The sequence below is a fragment of the Anser brachyrhynchus genome, assembly GCF_964034855.1.
Source record: "Anser brachyrhynchus genome assembly, chromosome: 3".
NCBI classification, from domain to species: domain Eukaryota; kingdom Metazoa; phylum Chordata; class Aves; order Anseriformes; family Anatidae; genus Anser; species Anser brachyrhynchus.
In genome coordinates this window covers 78,970,849-78,990,314 of record NC_137696.1, presented here as the reverse complement: position 1 = coordinate 78,990,314, position 19,466 = coordinate 78,970,849, and the positions used below count along the sequence as shown (strand labels likewise).

Sequence of the window (19,466 nt, the reverse complement as noted above, 5' to 3'; positions counted from 1 at the left end):
TGCAAGACCTAATCCAAAGTGCATCTGTCAATAGCATCAACTATTTTTGGTTCATCTCAAACTATTTTAAGGATAGTACTGGAAGGTATTCAAAGAATGGCAAAAGGAGCCAAACAACATTTCAATTGTTGCAGTTTCAACACTGACAATCACACATATCAGCCTAAAAGTAGGTGAGTTCTGAGCCAGGACAGAGCGCTGCTTATCCATGCCTAGGTGTCACAGCGAGGTGTTAATACGGAGAGGCACATAAGTGCTTTGTTTGTAAAAATAAAATAAAGGCCTTTTATTTAAAGCAGCAGTTATTTATGCAGTGAACAGCTAATGCCAACTGCCATTTCTAAGTTCCTGCAGAAGTGTTTCTCCTCTCCCGTAAAACCCACCCATGGATTTCAGCTACTTCCTGAAAAAGTCTGTCACGGTGACGGATGAAAGCATTCAGGGATGCAAAGACAAATTTTGCGAAGCATCTGGTAGAAAAAAGGTTATTAACACTACTTAGTATGTCATTTAACAAACACACTCAGGATACAGTTTTGATGCGTGATAAGCATTTCACACAGCCTGATCCTTAACGAAGGTCACACACGAGTCTTTCAAGGTAAGTTACACTAAGTGCGTGCAGTGTGTCCCACAGAGCCAACAACCTGTGGGCACGCTCATACCCAGGTGTAAATGTCAGGTACGGTGAAACAGCTCTTCCTTCGGTTCAATATGAGTTGGCTAATTTGTTCTTACTTTGGGCTGCCAAAGAGTAATAACATAACCTCAGGTACTATGAAGCAGCTGCTCTGCCATAAATTTACATACTGTAGTAAACTTTACTGCTGGTCCATACTTTCAAAGACTGCAAGGAGTCCATGAAATGCACTGTAGCATTTTCCAACTGCCATAATTCAGATTTCATACACACAGAATCACAGAATGGTTTGGGTTGGAAGGGACCTTAAAGCCCATCCAGCTCCAACCCCCTGCCATGGGCAGGGACACCTCCCACCAGCCCAGGTTGCCCAAAGCCCCATCCAGCCTGGCCTTGAACACCTCCAGGGATGGGGCATCCACAGCTTCTCTGGGCAGCCTGTGCCAGTGCCATGCCATCCTCTGAGAAAGGAATGTATTCCAAATACCTAATTTAAATCTCTCCTTTTTTTTAGTTTAAAGCCATTCTCCCTTGTCCCATCTCCATCTGCCTGTGTAAAAAGTCACCCTCCACTTTACAATGACACCTCCACCACTATGACACCTTACAACTTCAGTTCAAGTCTTCTTAACTCAGTCATGTTCAAAGACTGCTAAAGAACAACAACTCATTAAAATTTCATATATGCTACACAAACGAAACTAGGGAGATTGCTAAGCTTAATGGATATTTCTTCAGGTATATGAGAATAAAGGAAGAACCTTTGCAGGGGACCTGCCTTTCATTAAGGGCATAGATCTGAACAGAGCCAACATTTTCCTTTACTACTTTAATAATTCAGATGGAAGTTAATAGTCTGAAATACATACCACAGTGTTGTTTATTCTTCTGTAATTAACAATCTTTGTCTATCCTCATAATTTTTCTTTTATTCTTAATTTTGAATTTCTTTCACAATTCCCTGAACTGTTGCCTGAGTTTTCAAATGGCTATGCAAGGCTGAGTGTTATTTATGAATTGCTTTGATGAGCTACCACCTCTCTTTCCTTCCTCCAACACCAATTTAGCAGAAAGACCACCAAGCCACCTAGGACCCCACAAATGGGATGAGGACTGGAGTCTGGCCGAAGCATGCAAAACTATCAGGCTGGGTTACTATGATGTAGTACCAGGTAGTTCCAGCCTTGGCCTTGACAAACAGCCTCCTCCATGGCTCATCTGAAAGTTCCCCATGGATTCAAATGATACGGGAAACTAATTTCCAAGACATTGCCACCTTGAAATTATTTGTTGATAAAAGGTAAAACAGAAAAGGTGGTGATCCAAGAGTGCTCTTTATGAACACAGATCCCAGCGTAACTGCACAGGTCACATTTACTTAGAGGTGGCACTGAGAAGGAATAAGGAGAAAACCAGAAACAGTAATATTGACTTCACCTCTTCACAACTTAGCAGTGAACCTCTGCCAGTGATTCCCAGAGTGAAGGTTTCCAAGGGCATAGCACAGAATGCTTCCTCCTTGAAATAAGGTGTATTACTACTCCGCTTTACCCTAATTTAGCATGTAATCGATTTAAATGTAAAATGAGATTTTATTTTTCCAGACATTTATTATATTAAATGCGATTTGCTAGAAAAAATGCATTATTTCTAGTTTATTGCAACCCCTTCTAAATCCTTTTTTTTTTTTTTTTAATTATAAGGGTATTTGTGTTCCATTATTATCCTTGAGTTTGACGGCAGTATTATAATTGTACCAAGTTCTTCCCGAAAGAGAATGCTCTTTTCTTTCTCTTTTTCAGCTCACTATGCCCTCAAGTTATTCTGTGGAAGTCTCTATCATGAATTTGAGTGAAACACACTCTGTGAGTACATTTTCAGCAAACTGTCATCTGCAAAACTCTTATTTCTGTCTGCAGATGCACGGACAAACAGATGGGGTTGTTTACAATAGCCTTAGGCACACACACTACTATCATTCTGCTTTTACAGAATCTGTCCTGTATATGTAGCAGGGGCAAAATTAGAAATAAGAAATTAAGAAAAATACCAAATCTCCTTTCAAAATTTCAAGCCACGGTGTCACACTGTTGCTTAACTATACTATCTCTACACATCTGTAAGATACATACTCAATCCATCTATAAGACATATATATATATATATATATTAACTATACTATCTATACTAGGTAATTTCACCTTTTTCCACACTAGGTATATTTAAATTCCGCTTTCAGGCATTGGTTCTTATACCTTTGTCCATAGAAACCAAAATCCTCTATTCCATTCTGACTCAGTTGCAAAATCTTACATATAAAGAAACTAAACCACCCTCCAAAAGTTCTTCTATAAGTTGCAGGAATTAAATATGCTACACCTCATAATGTAATGACTATATTCTAATTCTTTAACAAATTTATATGAGCGCTCTCTAGAAGCTCCATATCTTTCTTAAGATCTAGGGTAGAGTATCTTATTGGGGGCTTACCAAAGCTGTGCTTAGTGGCAAGATCACTTTCTAATCAAAATGTACATTTTACATAATCTTTTTAGCCACAATATTTGTTATGAGCTCAAAGTACATGTCTACAAAGAGCTCTGCATTTTCCTCGGCCTGTTACATCTCATCCATAGCTTGATGGTTTCATAGGAGTGATTTCACTTAACTTTATAAGCCTTAAACTTAGCTAAGTCTTATACGTGAGAAACAGGTGCCTCCAATGAAGTCTCTATGTTACTCAACTGAGATACCACTCTGAGCCTTTAGAGACTATTTTGTGAACCTACCATAACATTTCAGTTCAACACAAGTGTGGTTTTAAGTAAGTCTCCCCACCACTCTTCTTGTGTTTTGGTTCACACAGTAGAGAGGTTTCAGTGCATGCAGACTGGATTCCTTCTGGATGAAACTCAAATAGCAGATACGCTGCATGAGTACACCAACCAGGAGCGCTTCAATCAGTTCACAACACAGATCTACAGCTAGTTCTAAGTAAAACTCACAAAAATGGGTACTGGATCGTCAGCACAAGCCGTTTTACTCTACAGATCTGCTCGTGTTATGCCATGCTGCTTATTATTATAGATGTAGCTGATGGCCTTCCAGGGATTATAAAGAGACCTCTGGGTAACCAACTGACACAACGCACGTGATTTCAGATTGTGAAGTGCAATAAATCTCTCTCTGGTGTCCAGATATCTTACCTCCACTTGGCTATATACACTGAGTGACAGATTGTCATAATGGGATCATTTAATAAAAGTTTACATCATTATAAATCAGTAACCTGTTGTCCTTGTTATTGCTATCTGCCAATCTTTGTTGACGCCAAATACTTCATTAGCAAAGATTTTATTCTCTAGATTGCTGTGAAATTTACTGAATGGCATTAGACCTTGCTAGGAAAGATATCACTCATCTCTCCCCATGGAGAAATGGTTTGTAGACTATCCACATACATCTTTTTTGACACTACTCTGCAAACTTTTAAATCCAGAGGCCTTTGTTTTATCAACGCAGAAAGTCTTTTAAGAAATTTGATCCTTTGATAGTTTTATAAAGCACCCATGCAACCTTCCACTTCCAAAGGGCAGCAAGCATGTTTGCCATGAAACAATTCCACAGAGGACAACTACGTTTGCCTTTTAACTCTTTATTCCTGGAGTCCCAATGAATTATTACAATAGTAGGAAACATGTAAAACAGAATTATGCAGTTCTAACCTACTACTTACTAAGTACTGCAGCAACATCCCATGGTCCCAGTCCCCTTTGGTAGCAGGCAGCGTACAGATAGAATGAAAAGATCCCTGTCCAAAATCATTTAAACTTCTAATATCAAAAGATGTTAGACCTGTACAGTAATTGCTTCATGGTGTTTTACATTGGGAATGTTACTTACATATACGTATGCATGTATTTTAAATTACTCTTATCTTTTGTTCCTTGTTCTAGTTGCGCCAGCACTTCAGGAAAAGGGTCTAATCCTGTTTTTATGGAAATCAAAGTGAAATGTTTCAAGTGTAACTGCACTGATACATTAACATACATAATACACTACGTCACTTCTTGGAAAGGTGGACAGAGTAGGGAATTCTTATATAACGTGAATGAAAGTGATTTTTCTGATCACATCACTAGATATTTTCCTGCTTTTGTCCCAAATCATCACGGTTAAGACATTTCATACTTCTCTGGCAGACTTCACATATTTGATGCTAGTTCTGAATGAACAAATGCATTTCCTTCTTTCCTCCCACTGTCTTCTTGAGGTCTTAGAGGTCCACAATAGAAATCTGTGGCAAAAAACATCACTATTTTCATATAAGAATGGTGGGAGGAGAGAGAGTTTTATCTATTATTGCTACTTCCCACTGTGGGCCCTGGCATACTGTGGAAGTGCTGGAAAGAAGACTGATTATTCCATCTTTCCTCTATTTCTTCACTGTCTCTTAAATCTTGCCCTATTACACCCTTATTGGAGCCATGCCAAGTTGCCCTGCTGAAAGAAATAAACATATGGAAAAGAAGTAGCTTGATGTTAAAACAAATATCAAAGAATAACATAACATACACAAAAAAAAGAAAATTATAGAACACAATGCCTTTTATCAGTAGACGCCTGCTTGGTTACTTGTAGGATCATCTTCCAATCTCTAACAAAACGTAATGCAATGCCTTCAGAGCACTACGCTTCCCACACAGACCTGCAACCCAGCAGGTAATGAAAGCACTCTCACCCTCAGCCAAGCACAATTTTGTTAAACTCTCATGTAAGTGATTAAAAGAAGACAGAAGGTTTCACATTTATTACCTGAATTGTCTGGTAAACCGAAGGATCAAATCCTTTCACAGTCACCTCCCGGAAAACTCTTGGCTCCAGTTCCTCTTTGGTCAGATCACAGTGATAAATAATACCTATAACAGAGTGCAGCTTTGTCAGCTCAGTGTACGGGCATCATTAAAAAGATGCTGGTTGAGGCACTGTGATGGAGTAATGAAAGCAAAGGTAACTCAGCAGTGTGAAAAACAGTAGCTCCTGATACGTTCTTTCAGTTGAAATACATTAACATATACATATATGCACTTCATCTAAGAGGGCTGCAAAGGCTTTCCATAAAGACAGAATAATTCTGGCTGCCCAAAGCCAGTATTCAAAGTGGGTTAAACAGACAAAAAAAATGTTTTAATGAAGTTACATAACCTTTCTTGAAAATGATAAAATTGGAAGAAAGAATTACGAAGTCCACTTTAAAACATCTCCTCCATAGCCAACAGCCTGAGAATAAATACACCAAGAATTTTATTCAAATCAACATTTTTCTCTCTATAATACGGTGTTTTTAAATTACAATTCAAACAGAACCCTAGATAATGGAAGGAGCTGGGTATCCCCTTGAAATTGCGGCAGAGTAGCAGAGGTTACCTATGAGACTGAACAGAATTTGGGTCTACAACAATTTATTTTACATCCTGATCCTGAAGGCTTGAAGGCAATTTGGCTTGCTTGAGCTGCACCTATGATTTCCAAATGATTGTGCACATGAGAAAACTTCTCTCTATGAGCAGTATAAAACTTCTAGGCTTTAAGGTACTTTTTCAGATTGCAACAGAGGCAGAATCACAGAGACTGTAGCAGTCTAGACACTACACAGATGTGTAATTGGCCAAGAATAATTTTGTATTTAGACCAAGTCACCTATTCTGTCAATCAATCCTGGTAACACTTGAACACGTGCCATACAGGGTAAGACCTTTAGGAAAGGGGCTCAGGCTAACGTTGTGTTTGCACACTAGTTAACATACTACAAAATCCTACGATTCATGCATACAGTGCAGATACATATGATATATAAAACTACCCGCAATGTTAATTATTCTGGTTTTTCTGCTTTAAAACCAGATGGTCTCTGCAGAATTTTAAATGTGTATTAAGGAAAAGAACACTAAAAGTTGAAGGCAACAAGCCCTCTATAGAAATTCTCACTGTAATAAAATTAACCAAGGTGGACAAGACTTGATTGAAATAATGCTATATTGTGTATCTTTTAGATAATTACTTCTGTTTTCCTGAAAGTATTACAGAGGTTATGGCTATAAAAATTATATTGAAAAATGAAATAGTGAGGACATATCTGATACAAGTTAATTGCCTCATTAAATCATTTTTATGGACTGTGGAAAATCAAAGATACAGATTGGCAAAGAAACACAGACAAAAAGCAATACTTCTAATAACTGATAAAGCCTTTTTCCATAATGGTCAATTAATAGGGGAATAAAAGGAGGACCACTCTAATCTGCTAGGAATACTTTTCCTTCATCGCACGTGTCACAAAGTGCCTAGCAAACTTAACTAATGCGGGGTGACAGATACAAATAGGCATTAAAGCAGCATTTCCCTTACGCATAAGGATTCAGAAAGCGATGTGAAAACGGAAAACATACCAGCTGGTCACAGGCAGGGCAGTTGTTTTACTGCTGCCCAGAGGAGGCAGAATAGCTAACAATGGTTTTCAGGGAGTGGCAAAGATGATTTTTATGGTGTCAAAATCTAAAGTTTTAGAAGTCCTTTATTCATTATTTCAAATATTTCACTATAAGTATTAAGCATCAATATGTCAGATTTATTTGTTTTTCATTAGGAAAAAACATTAACTTTATGCAAGTGCAAATAATACCGCATTCTAGCAGAAATGTAGGAAGATTTAGGTTAACCAAGGACCAGTCCTATAACTTTCATCTGATTATTCCACTGATAAAGGTTTTAGTCAATTAAAAAAAATTATATCTATCTATCTATCCGTACGTATCTCCACACATTTACCTAAAAATTACCTCCCTGGTCTGCTTTCCTCACCCTTTCCTTATTGCCATACATTTTACCTCCATTTGTTCCCTTCCTCTTTCTTCAAGATTCCAGGTCCCTCTGCTACACAAAGCAAAGCTACTTCATGGTGAATTTTCTGTACATGCTAAGCACTTGGAGAAAAGGAAAAAAAAATCTGCCTAATCGATCAGTCAGAGCAGCCATTGCTGGCTGGCTGGCAAGCCAGGAGCTAAAACAGATCTTGGGGCTCTTCCCCTCCACATGTTTAGCAGCTGCAGAGACTACTAAGATGAATGGCACAGGCTTGTAAGACCAGCAACTTCTGGCCCACAGAGAGTGGGATATGAATAAGTGAACTATCTAAACCATCAAGTTGGGATGAAGTTAGGTGTAAAAGCAAGAGTAAGAGTGTCCTCAAGCTCCTCTCCAACTGATTGCAATGATCTGAGTGCTGTTCAAAAGTTTGTTTTTTTTTTAAAGGAATTGGAAACATCTTATTTCTGGTTGTACAAACAATGAGATAATAGGAAAATCACCATGCTTCTTTTCTGCTATGCTAGATACATAATTTTGATAATCTGACACAATCCTTTCTAGAAAAACCACCAAATCTATCAAAACTAGCGTACAGCCATTTTGTAATGCGGCTGTGCTCTAACTATTAAGACAGCAAAACTATACAACAGATGTTATAAGAACATTTTTGATCATCTTATCATTCATGATTACTGATAACTCTGGAAGAGGCTAGAGATTCTGGCTAAAGATTCTCCTCTCCCTATGTGAATCCTGTCCTTTATTAACTATTGAATGTTTGGGAGACAGAGCAAAAAAAAAAAAAATCAAAACCCACCAAACAAAACAAAACCCAGAAGTAAATACATTTTTCTTATCATATACTGACTTCAACTTGACAACTGTGTAGGAAGTCCTTTCATTTTTCATAATCCAGCAATATTTATTAAGTGTGCTACACACATACTATGAAATGCTTTGGGCAGCTCTTGCCTCATAGGATTGTACAAAGGGGATTCTTACAGCACCCCAAAACTAAGGTGTTGTAATGACAGCTAGTAAGGATGCTATGCATAAATGGCATCACAAAGCTATCAGAGGAAGAATTTTTGTGACTTTTACTAATGTTCTTCAAAATTGTGATGAAGATCACATTAAATCCCAATTCAAGCAATAATTAAGCAATACTTCACAAGCCTTTCCAGGCTAAAGCTTTTGTGAGTATCATCCCCTTAATTACAGTTTTATACTACCATCTATGCCATTTTTATGCAATACTCTACATGACACAGCAGTGTTGCAGTGTCTTTCAATGCACAATGTACTTTCTCCATGGTTTTTGTCCTTCTGAAAATGAAGTGACAAATACGACTGTCATTCAGCATATTCTAAAATACATCTATTAAGCAGTCCTAAGATGTGGTAGATGTGACCTGTTTCTTCTCCACCTGTAGGAAACAATCAGTTTTAGCTGGAAAAATTAGACTTGAAAACTTTCCAAGTGTTAACAGACTTTGGCTTTGCCTCTACTCCAGAGAAATGCTTTTTCATAGCTTATAGCTCTGATGTGTACCCATTCCAACGGGTGGGCACCCAGGTACTTTGGCAAAAAACAGATATTAACTCAATGTTTTGTCATTAATACTGACATTAATTTATGAAAACTAGAAAAGTTTCCCAGTTCTTTCTCCATGTCGAGTTGAAGAGAAAAAGGAAAAAAATAAGCTGTTTTTCTCTTGAAATCTTTTACAAAACAGATTCCATAAAAGATCAAGGCATCTTCTTTTCTTTAGAAAACATACTTCTGAGACAACAATCATAACTGTCCTGGTGTCTTAATTAAAAGTGACATATGCTCTCTGATCTTATGTGAAGTATTCCCTATGTCAAACGAATCATCTGATGCATTACCTTCAAACCTGAAAACTGAAATACTCAAAAGTCATTATGAGACACTCACCTTAGTCTTTTATCAAACCATAGAAATTGTACAACAACATTTAGGTTCTTTTAAAAACTACAAAGGATGGATTTCAAAATAACTTATCAGTATGGGATTATAAAAGCAGCAGCAAGTGAGCATTGCTATGAAGCTTTACCATCTAGTTTACCCGACTGTTAAGAATATATGTCAGGTTTAAAGTAAGAGATCGTTCAAGAAGTCCAAGCAGATTCCAAAATAACCTAGCATGCAGGGGGTTTAGCTTTGTATCTCTTGTTAATGCAGTGACATCATTACATGACTGGGAATCCCAGCATTAAATCCCCGTGCTTGCTCTGAAGATGACCCTTTTAAAGTTCAAAGTAGTACACCAGGGATACTGGCCTTTTTTCCTTCAAGTCATTTGTATCTGACTGCAGCAATAGAAGGACTTCTCTGTTGGGAATAAACACCACTCGGTAACGTGGCTTTCCTGAATGGTACACAATCAATACTGCTCTTAGAAGATAAAGTGTTTTTTTACTGTTATTGTTAAACACAATACAAGGAACATTGCAAGAAAGTTTTATTTTAGTTTTCACTATTGTAAGTTAATTCTAATTCCTGCACTATATTATCTCCTGATTTATTTCAAGTTCATAATGAAAGTATGAGTTAAAATTCAAAATTTTTATTTGAATTCCCACTAGCTAATATTAGTTCTCATTCTACCTTCCAAGAAAGTTCTTGATTTGTTTGCATTTCTTCATAATGTCAAGCAATCAAAGGCTTGGTTATATATAAGTTTTGCACATCTGTAAACATGCCAGAGTCACAAACAAAACTACTGGATTCTAAATACGGATGGTGCAAGAGATCTAAAGTTGATTCCATCTTGCAACTAACACTACCACATTTTGTGCTTTGCTCTGTACTGAGGTCAAACCTGTCATTACAGTCATGCCAAACCTACCTATTTCTATACTCAGTGAGCAGAATGATACCACTTTGGAAAAATGGAATGTAACAGTAGGGGAACGAATACCACTTTGATAAGGAAAACTCTCAACACAGGCCTATGCTATCTTAATGAAGATGGCCTTCAGGATATATTCCTATTTGCAATGGACTTTAGTTCTCCTTCTTCCCTCTCTGTAATTAGAATCCATGTATTAACCTCAACAAAACAATACCTATCTAGCTATATTATATTATGCTATTTTGAAGACTCTAAGCTTTTAATTAGTTTTGCTTTGACCTCTTTACACCCTCATTTTTCTCTCTAAATGATAGTAATCACATGAGAATCTCTGAAAACATGAATTACGAAATACAGTGAGAAATATGCCTCAAAATTGTTTTTAGAAAAAGTCCTTTCCAGTTGGTTGTTCATTTTCGTAAGTAAGATGCAACCCAAATTGCCATCCTTAAAGCTAGTGGGAGCTTAAACAAGTAGAAGAAGAACAAGTAGTAGAAACAAGGATATAGACAAGACTGGGAAATTTGTAAGTTTCCTTAGATCCAACTAAAGCTGTTGTTCAATTTAACATGTATTTTCTGGAAGAAGAAAGAGGAACCTTTGCTTTAGGACATGGAATAGCTTTAAAAAGGATTCACTGTCTGCACAATTAACTTGTTTTTTCAGGTGAGAAGTGCTTCTGTGGCAGCAGTCACACTAAGCATACACTGCAACGCCACTTGTAAACTTTTATTTTGCTGTATGAAGCAATGAGAATGCTAGAACTTCATCTCCAGAACAAGACAGTTTTTTGTAGTTTCTGAATACAGATCTCAAATGTTAGCTGGCACATTATTTAGGCTTCACAGATCATGGACTTCTCCACTGGTACATGCTGAAGTGCTCAGGTTGCCCATAGGGTGAGGGAAAGCAAATTTTATCTGCATCTTAGATGTACCTAATACATACTAAACAACAGAAAGCAAATCCCCAGGAAAAGGAACAATACATAAGAGGAAAAAAAATCTTACCTGGAGATAAAAAGGAAGTAAACTGATAGAATATTTCACTATCCTTCTTTTGACCACTATATCCCACAATACTGCCAACCTCTAGTGGGAAAGTCTTGAGATGTGCACCAGTAGCTAGATCATGAAGTTGCAGGACATTCTTCACATCATGCAGATAGCACAAAACCAGGAAGTTGGACCTCACACAGGCAACCCATTCTGCACAGCGTGGAAAAGAAAAACAAAGACATAATAAATACAGATAAATTGCACAACAGAAAACAAATCAGGTAAGAGCTGACTCAAATTGTTTAGCATACCTAAAAAAAAAAAAAAGCACCAACCCTTCTGACATTGACCAAATTTAACTCTTAAAGCCTTAAACGCCTTCTGAAACCAAAAAAATGAATCCAACCGTAAAAGCTGACATCCTTTGGACATGCACTAACCATGTAGATTTACATTTATGCAGACATAAAGAATTGTTTAACCCAGAGTTTTCTGCATTTTTAGTTTATGCATCAGTATTGTTCTTAAATATCATATATTTCAATGAAAGAAAGACCAAACAAAATGACCACCAAAAAATTGTTTTAATTTTCACGTATTTCCATAAGTATTGCTGGCAGAATTCAAATCATCATGATGTAGACTTAAGCTAAACTAATAACAAAAGAGAGACATGTTATTCTGTACTTCACCGTAAGTATAGAACCTAGAGGCTACCATTCATCCTGGTTTTACCGCCAGTATTCAGGAGACTATTCTTGTAACCAAGCTTTACTCAGTATAAGGAAAGGGCTGTTCTGAGCCCTGTGATGTTCTCAAACATGCCATTTTCAAAAACCAAACAAAACAATGACCCTCCCCTTCCCCCCCCCCCCAAAAAAAAATATAACAGAACACCAAACCAACACCTGCTTATTCAAGAAATCCACGTTTTTAAACCGCAGTTTTGAGACTATATAGTAGGAGGGACAGGACACAGCACAGTGACCTCAGCCTGGCATACAGACCCAGGAACAAATGGCACTGCAGAACTTCCTTTCCTTTATGCCTCTCCTGACAGTCCCGAGCCCCTGCAGAGCTGCGGACCTCAGATGCGCAGCTGTGCAGGAACGAGAGCTGCTGCTTCACCAAACTTTTCGCGTGCTGATTTTTTCCCCAAAAGAATTACAGAAAAAAACCCAAACCATAGAAATAGGAACTTTTTCATGGAATGCCAATTTTTTAAATTCTACTTTGGAAAATCCAAGCTAGGGTTAAAAACAAAAGTTTGGCCAGGCAGTTTCTGTAAGACTCCCTGCAATTCTCCTCATCATTTCACTTCAGTCCCCATCTTTCTATCCTGTTAAGTGTATGACTTCTTAAGGTCTTCAGTTCTCCTAGACTATACCTTGTCACATCATCTTTCCCGTCTCCTGAACCACTGGATTTGGATCCTTAATATGGCACGACACTATCTATTTACTCACGCACACAGGAGAGAGATTGAAACCTCTTCCTCCCTCCTAGCCTTTCTGTCATTTAAGAAACTGGTTACCCTACTTTGTAATAAAGTATTTCAAATTCTTCTCATTAATTTGCAAATCAAATACAAATAAGGCAAAATACAAATAAGGGTAAAAGTCAAGAACAAAAAAGGATAGAAGGAGGGACTTTTGTTTGTTTGTAGCACAAAGTGGGGCTGTGGTTATTGCCTTCTTCCAACCACATATATGCTACTTTTGTCCTGAAAAGTGCAACCGGAAAACCAAATCATAGACAGGGTACCAGCATTAGACAACGTCTTATCTACTGGAATCAAAACCAAAAAAGATGGACTCAAATAAGCAAGAAAAATGAGGCAGGACTGACTGGAGCACACTGCAGTGTCAAAGTAGCACTGCGAGGTGTGGAAGTTTAAAATACCAACACAGGAGGAAAAGACAAAATAAAACAGAAGCAAGAAAAAAATGACTCGTTTTCTGTCTTATACTATTTTATATTATTCACATTTTAACAGTTCTTTCCGTTTTTCTCAAAGCCTTATAAAACCAAGTGATTTGAGTTGTACTGACCACAGCCTTATTAAAAGCATCTTCGAGCATTCAGGTTTCAGAACAAAGTTCAAAGACATATCCTGTGCTCTTTACTTCAAGGATAACAAGCTCTTTCTGAATTGTAGGTCAAAACTCATTACTCTGCAAAGCACAGCATCTTGAACTGTCTCTGCTTTTATATACAGTTCAGGTCCATCATGATCCCCCAGAGTTCGAAGACCTTCAAATCCTAATAGGTCCAGGGAGTCTGCTTTCCTCTCAGCTTGTTCCTGAAGAACCAGAAAAATTTAACTACTCTGACTTTCTAGCCATATGAATTTGTGACAAACACTACTCCGCAAAGACCACCAATGAAATTACTTTTTTTTTTTTTTCTCCAGGCTTTCCAACTCCCTCATGAGTTTGTAGCCTAAATCTGTAAATTTTTGAGCCAAAGCCCCAGAGTACAACACTAATTGAAATTTCAGCCATGAAGCCATGACCTGAAATAATAAGATACAGCACAACATAAGATTGTCAATAAATTTTATTGCTGTGTAATTTTTGCTCTGGAGTGACTTAAACCTCTTAAGTGAGACTGGAGAAGAGAATAAACTTCATAACTTTGTTATATCCAATTACAGGTTTTGAAATATAGAACCATTCCTAGCTGTACACACAAGGAGAATATGCAGTCATTTCAAATATTCATTACGTTGTCGTTGCACAAATCTGCCAACAGTCACATGTATAACTGGTTTATTAATAAAAATTTGAATTAAAAAAATAACATCCCTACAGTAACATCATGCAGTAAGAATTTGGTCTTGTGAATTTGTTAGTATTATCAGTAACGTCTGTGACTAAAATGTCCAGTTTTACACTGGAAATTTCCTGATAAAGTTTCACAAAATGGATTGAGATACTGTCAGATCTACCTCAAATGTACATAACATGTAGCTCTGATTCAGCAAAAAATACCTTTCAGGCAGTCTTTATTTTAAAATTAAATTGTGATGAACCTTAATCCCTCGCTAATTTTTTAACAAAGCATTGCAATTTAGTGGATGTTTTCATTAAGCTGAAGTACACGAGATATTACTCTTTTCTTAAAAACGATTCAGTTGCTCAGGGGTAAGGCTCCTGGCTTACCTGAGGATTTCTGCTATGGAACTTGCCTAGGAAGCAGCAATACTAACTTCATCACCACCCCTTTCATTTACAAATTGAATGCTTTCAGCAAGGTGAAAACAACAGATGAGAATACAGCGGGAGATGTTTTTTGTCTCTGAGATTTAGGAATACAGCTTCTTTGGCATATCTGTGTTAGGACTGGTTTGGTGCCTTGCTAACTGACTCCAAAACTTCCCGTAAGGGAATCTACATAGAAATGTGTAAATCAAAACATAACAAAACAATCGAAGCAGACGAAAGAGCAGAAGAAAAGAAGACACCTTAAGAACCAACATTTATATACATAGCAAGCAAAAACAATGCTAAATTATTAACAAGAGCTATTTCTGACCGCAAGCTGAGTCTGTTACTCCCATGATCAGCACTGAGAACTGCAACTACCCTTGAGTTTGTTTTGCTAGTCAGCCTCTCCGGTTTTGCTCATGCTCTGAGAAAAGCATCCTGCATGCCTCTGCACTTTCTTGAAGCTTTTAAGATTGTGTGCATGCAGCTTCGCATGTCTAGAAGTTAAGGCTGACATCATTGCTGTAGGCTCCCTTTACAGACAATGGGCAGAAATAAGCACCTTTAGGATGCAATTCACCCAACTATATTGCCTACCCTGATCCTGGACACTGTGAATTGCTTACTGAGCAATTTCTCTACAGACTCACAGGATTTTTTTTATAGGTTTACCATCTGAAAACTCTCCAACACACAGGGTCAGTTTATTTTCAGTTAATACCAATGGGCAGATGGGTTGTTCTCACATTTTTTTTCAAGCTCAGGTACACCTAAATTCGTTAATTGTTCTGCAGCATACCTACAATCCACATCAGGCAAGGGATTTATTTTACTAAATAACAAACATGTGGATGGTTGCCTTTTCCAACCTGACCCTTTTGGCCTCAGCATCAGAGATGGATGGACACATTTGGAAGCACTAGTCAGTGCTAAAAGCAAGTGTAAAGGATTATCATTGGCACTGCCCAGTTCTCTTAGAAGATGACGATGTCCACCTTGATGACTACATTGTTGAACAAAATTCTTCAACTGCTACATTTGGGCTAGAGAAGCTGTTTGTTAATGCTTTGAGCTCAACCATATCTCTTTAATAGAAGTGGTCTAGTTTTCAAACCTTTTCAAAATCCATACGCTGATACCTTCCAAAAGCTAGCTTACTTTGGCACCTTTCACAACAACACTGCGAGAGCCAAACTAATGCCATGCATATTAAAAACTTATGAAATAGTTTTAGGAAAAAAACACTGAATCCTCACTGAAATGTTGAGCCCTCTGTGCCACTAACCTTAATTACTTATACCAGTTCTGACCTTTCATTTCTGCAGCAGTAGCTACAGCATGCTAAGTGTCCCAGTGTACAAACATGTTTTGACAGACGTAGGTTGAAATGTTGATGGTGGAAGATATGCCAGGACAGAACTATGTAGTCATAAGAAGAAACAGTTGAGTTAGTTTCTGTACAATATGCTTATGCACCCACTTAATAAATAAGAACACATTTGAATGGGCTGCCAAAGCTTTAGCTGAAAAATAGACCTGCAAGGCCATTTTGGGTTTCTTTCAGCATCACAGATGGCAACCGTAAGTTTCAGCGCCCTGCAGATTAACAGGTATGCATGTTGATCTCAAAGTGACCCATAACCACCACTCAAGCCTATCTACAGGCAGACTTGAAAGTAAAGCATTAGCAATTTACAGAATAAAGCATGAATCATTCTGAAACATGTGAGTAAAAGCTCATGAGCCCTCAGAGCATATGCCTTTTCTCTGAGACACCACCCTCAGCCCACCATGTTTAAGTTAAGGGCAAGGCTCCAACCAACTTCAACACAACAAGGATTTTATACTCCACCTTCTCTTGGTACGAGACATAAACAAGAAAGAGCAGGAAGGCCCAGCTCTTCTGAAGCTACAAGGTCTTCTGAAAGCTTCTTCAAGTAACTGGCAGGCTTTAGTCATCTGTGACTGATAGAGGTTTTTCTAGGGTAAACTGAGTTAAATGGAGCCACAAAAGCCCTAGCAGAGGAGCAGAATAAAACTCTCAGTGGGACACACACCTGGACTTCATCCTCTCCCCACATCCCATAGTGACTGAGGGACTGTATCTAGCTTGGCCAGATCTTAGAGGGTAGTTTTTGTTGCTAGGAAACATGGGAGCTAACCCACATTTTTAAAAAAATTTAAAAACAAAACACAAAACACATTTCACAGTAGAAGCTTATCAATCTGGTCCTTGGCACTGCAGCAGATTTCTTCCTCTCTGCCATACCTCTGTGCTAGCTGTCTTCCTCAGTGTACTTCCTCAGGGCCCTAAGACATAAGTTCTCACACCTGTTCCTCAGAACATCCATGCAAGCCTTCATTTGCTTTACTTTGAACACAAAAATCCCCAATGCGGAATACAGGTATTTTAAAAGACTACACAGGGTAATGGAATGCACAAGTCTCCCAACAGAGATAAACACAAGGGATTGCTCACACCTATACACATCCTTGTCATTCAGGATTAGCGATTTTGTGACAACTCAGTTCAGACTTTCTCTCCTGGTTTTGCCACAGCACCAAAAGATAGTTGTCTCCAAATACGTATGATGATTCTGGGTGTTTGTTCATCATTTCCCAGTACAACCTATACCCAGAAGAATGAAATATAATCTGAAAGACTGCCTGTTGTGCACAATGCTGTACTTCGTATTTGTGATGAAAATAGGAGTGATAACACGGGGATGTTTCAGTCACTGCAGAGCGGTGCTCGCACAGAGCCAAGGCCTCTCCTGCTCCTGGTGCTGCCCGGCCAGCGAGGGGCTGGGGGTGCCCCAGGAGCTGGGAGGGGACACGGCCAGGACAGCTGGCCCAGGCTGCCCAAAGGGATGTCCCACACCCTGTGGTGCCGTGCTCAGCGACAGCAGCTGGGGGAAAGGAGGAGGCAGGGGGGATGTTGGGGTGATGGCGTTTGTCTTCCCAAGGAGCCGTGCCGCGGGGTGAGCCCTGCTCTCCTGGAGGTGGCTGAACCCCTGCCTGCTGATGGGAAGCAGTGAGTGGATTCCTTGTTCTGCTGTGCTCATGCGTGTCTTTTGCCATGCCTAGCGAGCTGTCTTGGTCTTGATCCATGAGGTCTTGTGCTTTCTACCTTTTTGATTCTCTCCCCCATCTCACCCAGGGATAGTGAGTAAGTGGCTGTGTGGAGCCGAGCTGCCTGCTGGGGTTAAACCACAATAGAAGGGAAGCATCTCTCATGCACTGTGTTTTAGGTATGCAGATGTCTGCAAGGTACAGGAACATTGCTAGCTTTACCCATGTTTGTTAAATGGCTGAGATTCAAGGAATTGGTTGAGGTCACTTACCTGATCTATGACACATTCCAGAATACTTAGTATTTCTTAGCCCTCCCTCCTCAGCAGATCTACTGTATTTTTAACTGTCACAGCTACATAAATATCCAGATATAATTGGATAAAGCTGCACGTTATTGCTACTTTCAAGATGCCCTGCTCCACAGGTACCGGGAACTTTTGAGGTGATCATCTCGCTCTCAAAAAAAACTATTAAACTTTCTGAAGACCACAGGTTTGTCCTGTACCTGAGGACCAGGGTCCAAGTGCTCGTAATGATCACGGTGCAGTCACGGCTTGATAGCTGCCTTTTAACTAATTGAGCACACCCAGTTTGCAGCTCTGTGGTCATTTAAACCACTAGCTCAACATTAGACACGAACCTCACCTACGGTTCAATTTTAGACTCCCTGAAAATTAAAACACTTTATAAACAAACTCCAAAGGTGGGGGGAAAATGAGTCTCATTGTACACCAAGATGTCCTCAGGCTCTTCTTTAAATTTCATTTAAAATAGGTATCATTTATTTCTTCCCCTCAGCTCTCAGAGTAGAGAACTAAATTTACCTCAACTCTGTGTGAAGTCCCTGCTGAGAGTTGTAAAATGAGGTGTATGATCAGCCTCATTGTAGGAAAGTGTTTCCCCCTCCCTGTATTTCCCAAATTAGCTCATTTCTAAACAGTCCTGAAAACAAAACTGTCAAAGTCAATATAAAAAATATATATATTTAGAAGAATATGTTGATGAAACCAAACGACCTTCACACTGCCTCGTAAGCAAGTATATTTATTTATTGGTTAAATCACATTAGCTATAGCATGTTCCCTAAGAATGCATTTTAACACTTTGTGGAATTTATTTTCACCATTAATGGAAACTATAAGAGTTTTATCACTCATAGTTCCTAATTTATTAATCATAAATAAAATTGATTTCTGTATGTGCATGGTGCAGCTTTTCTGAAACTGAATCCGTTAACACATAGAAATGAAGATCATGCTAGAATAGGAGGCTTTGAGCAGAGTAACTATATTTTCCAGTAAAAGTACAAAGATATGTTTGTGACCTAGAGGATCACTGACTGTAACATTTAGAATGAAATTCTAATACAGCTAGGTATATCTGGGTAAACAATCGTCCCCACATACGGAAAACTGGACAAGCAGCAACACATTTACCCTTTGAATCACTGCTGTCCTAGCTTTTGCAGAAGGATTTTCATTACAGTCATCTCTGGATCACACAAAATCAAATTCCCTTGACTGCAAGGCTTTCAAGACAATGAATTATTAACTGCCTTCTGCTATAATTATGTCTTTCCAAACTAAATCTTAGAAAGATTAAAACAAAATGACAGAGACTGGTTTGCTTGTTGACTTTGAGTGTGAACGCCCTTTTTTTTTTGTTGTTGGTTTTTGTGTGTTCTAATTTATTCAGGCGATAAACTCCTGAAAATGATAGAACTCCCTTACCTTGGAGCAGAGAATACAACATTGATTTGCAACTGTGACCCACAAAAAAGCAAGTAAACAGATCAAGT

General features: G+C 38.5%; 1 protein-coding gene across 2 annotated transcripts in view; it reads right to left on the bottom strand.

Annotated features, from left to right (window-relative positions):
• PREP (prolyl endopeptidase) overlaps positions 1-19,466 on the bottom strand; it is a 102,868-nt gene that overhangs the window by 31,208 nt on the left and 52,194 nt on the right. For both annotated transcript variants that reach the window (XM_080587182.1, XM_080587183.1), the window contains exons 9-10: positions 11,397-11,594; positions 5,456-5,559 (exon numbers count right to left, since the gene is read on the bottom strand). In XM_080587182.1, coding sequence (XP_080443308.1) covers positions 5,456-5,559; positions 11,397-11,594 — 302 coding nt within the window. The remainder of the gene's footprint in view (positions 1-5,455; positions 5,560-11,396; positions 11,595-19,466) is intronic.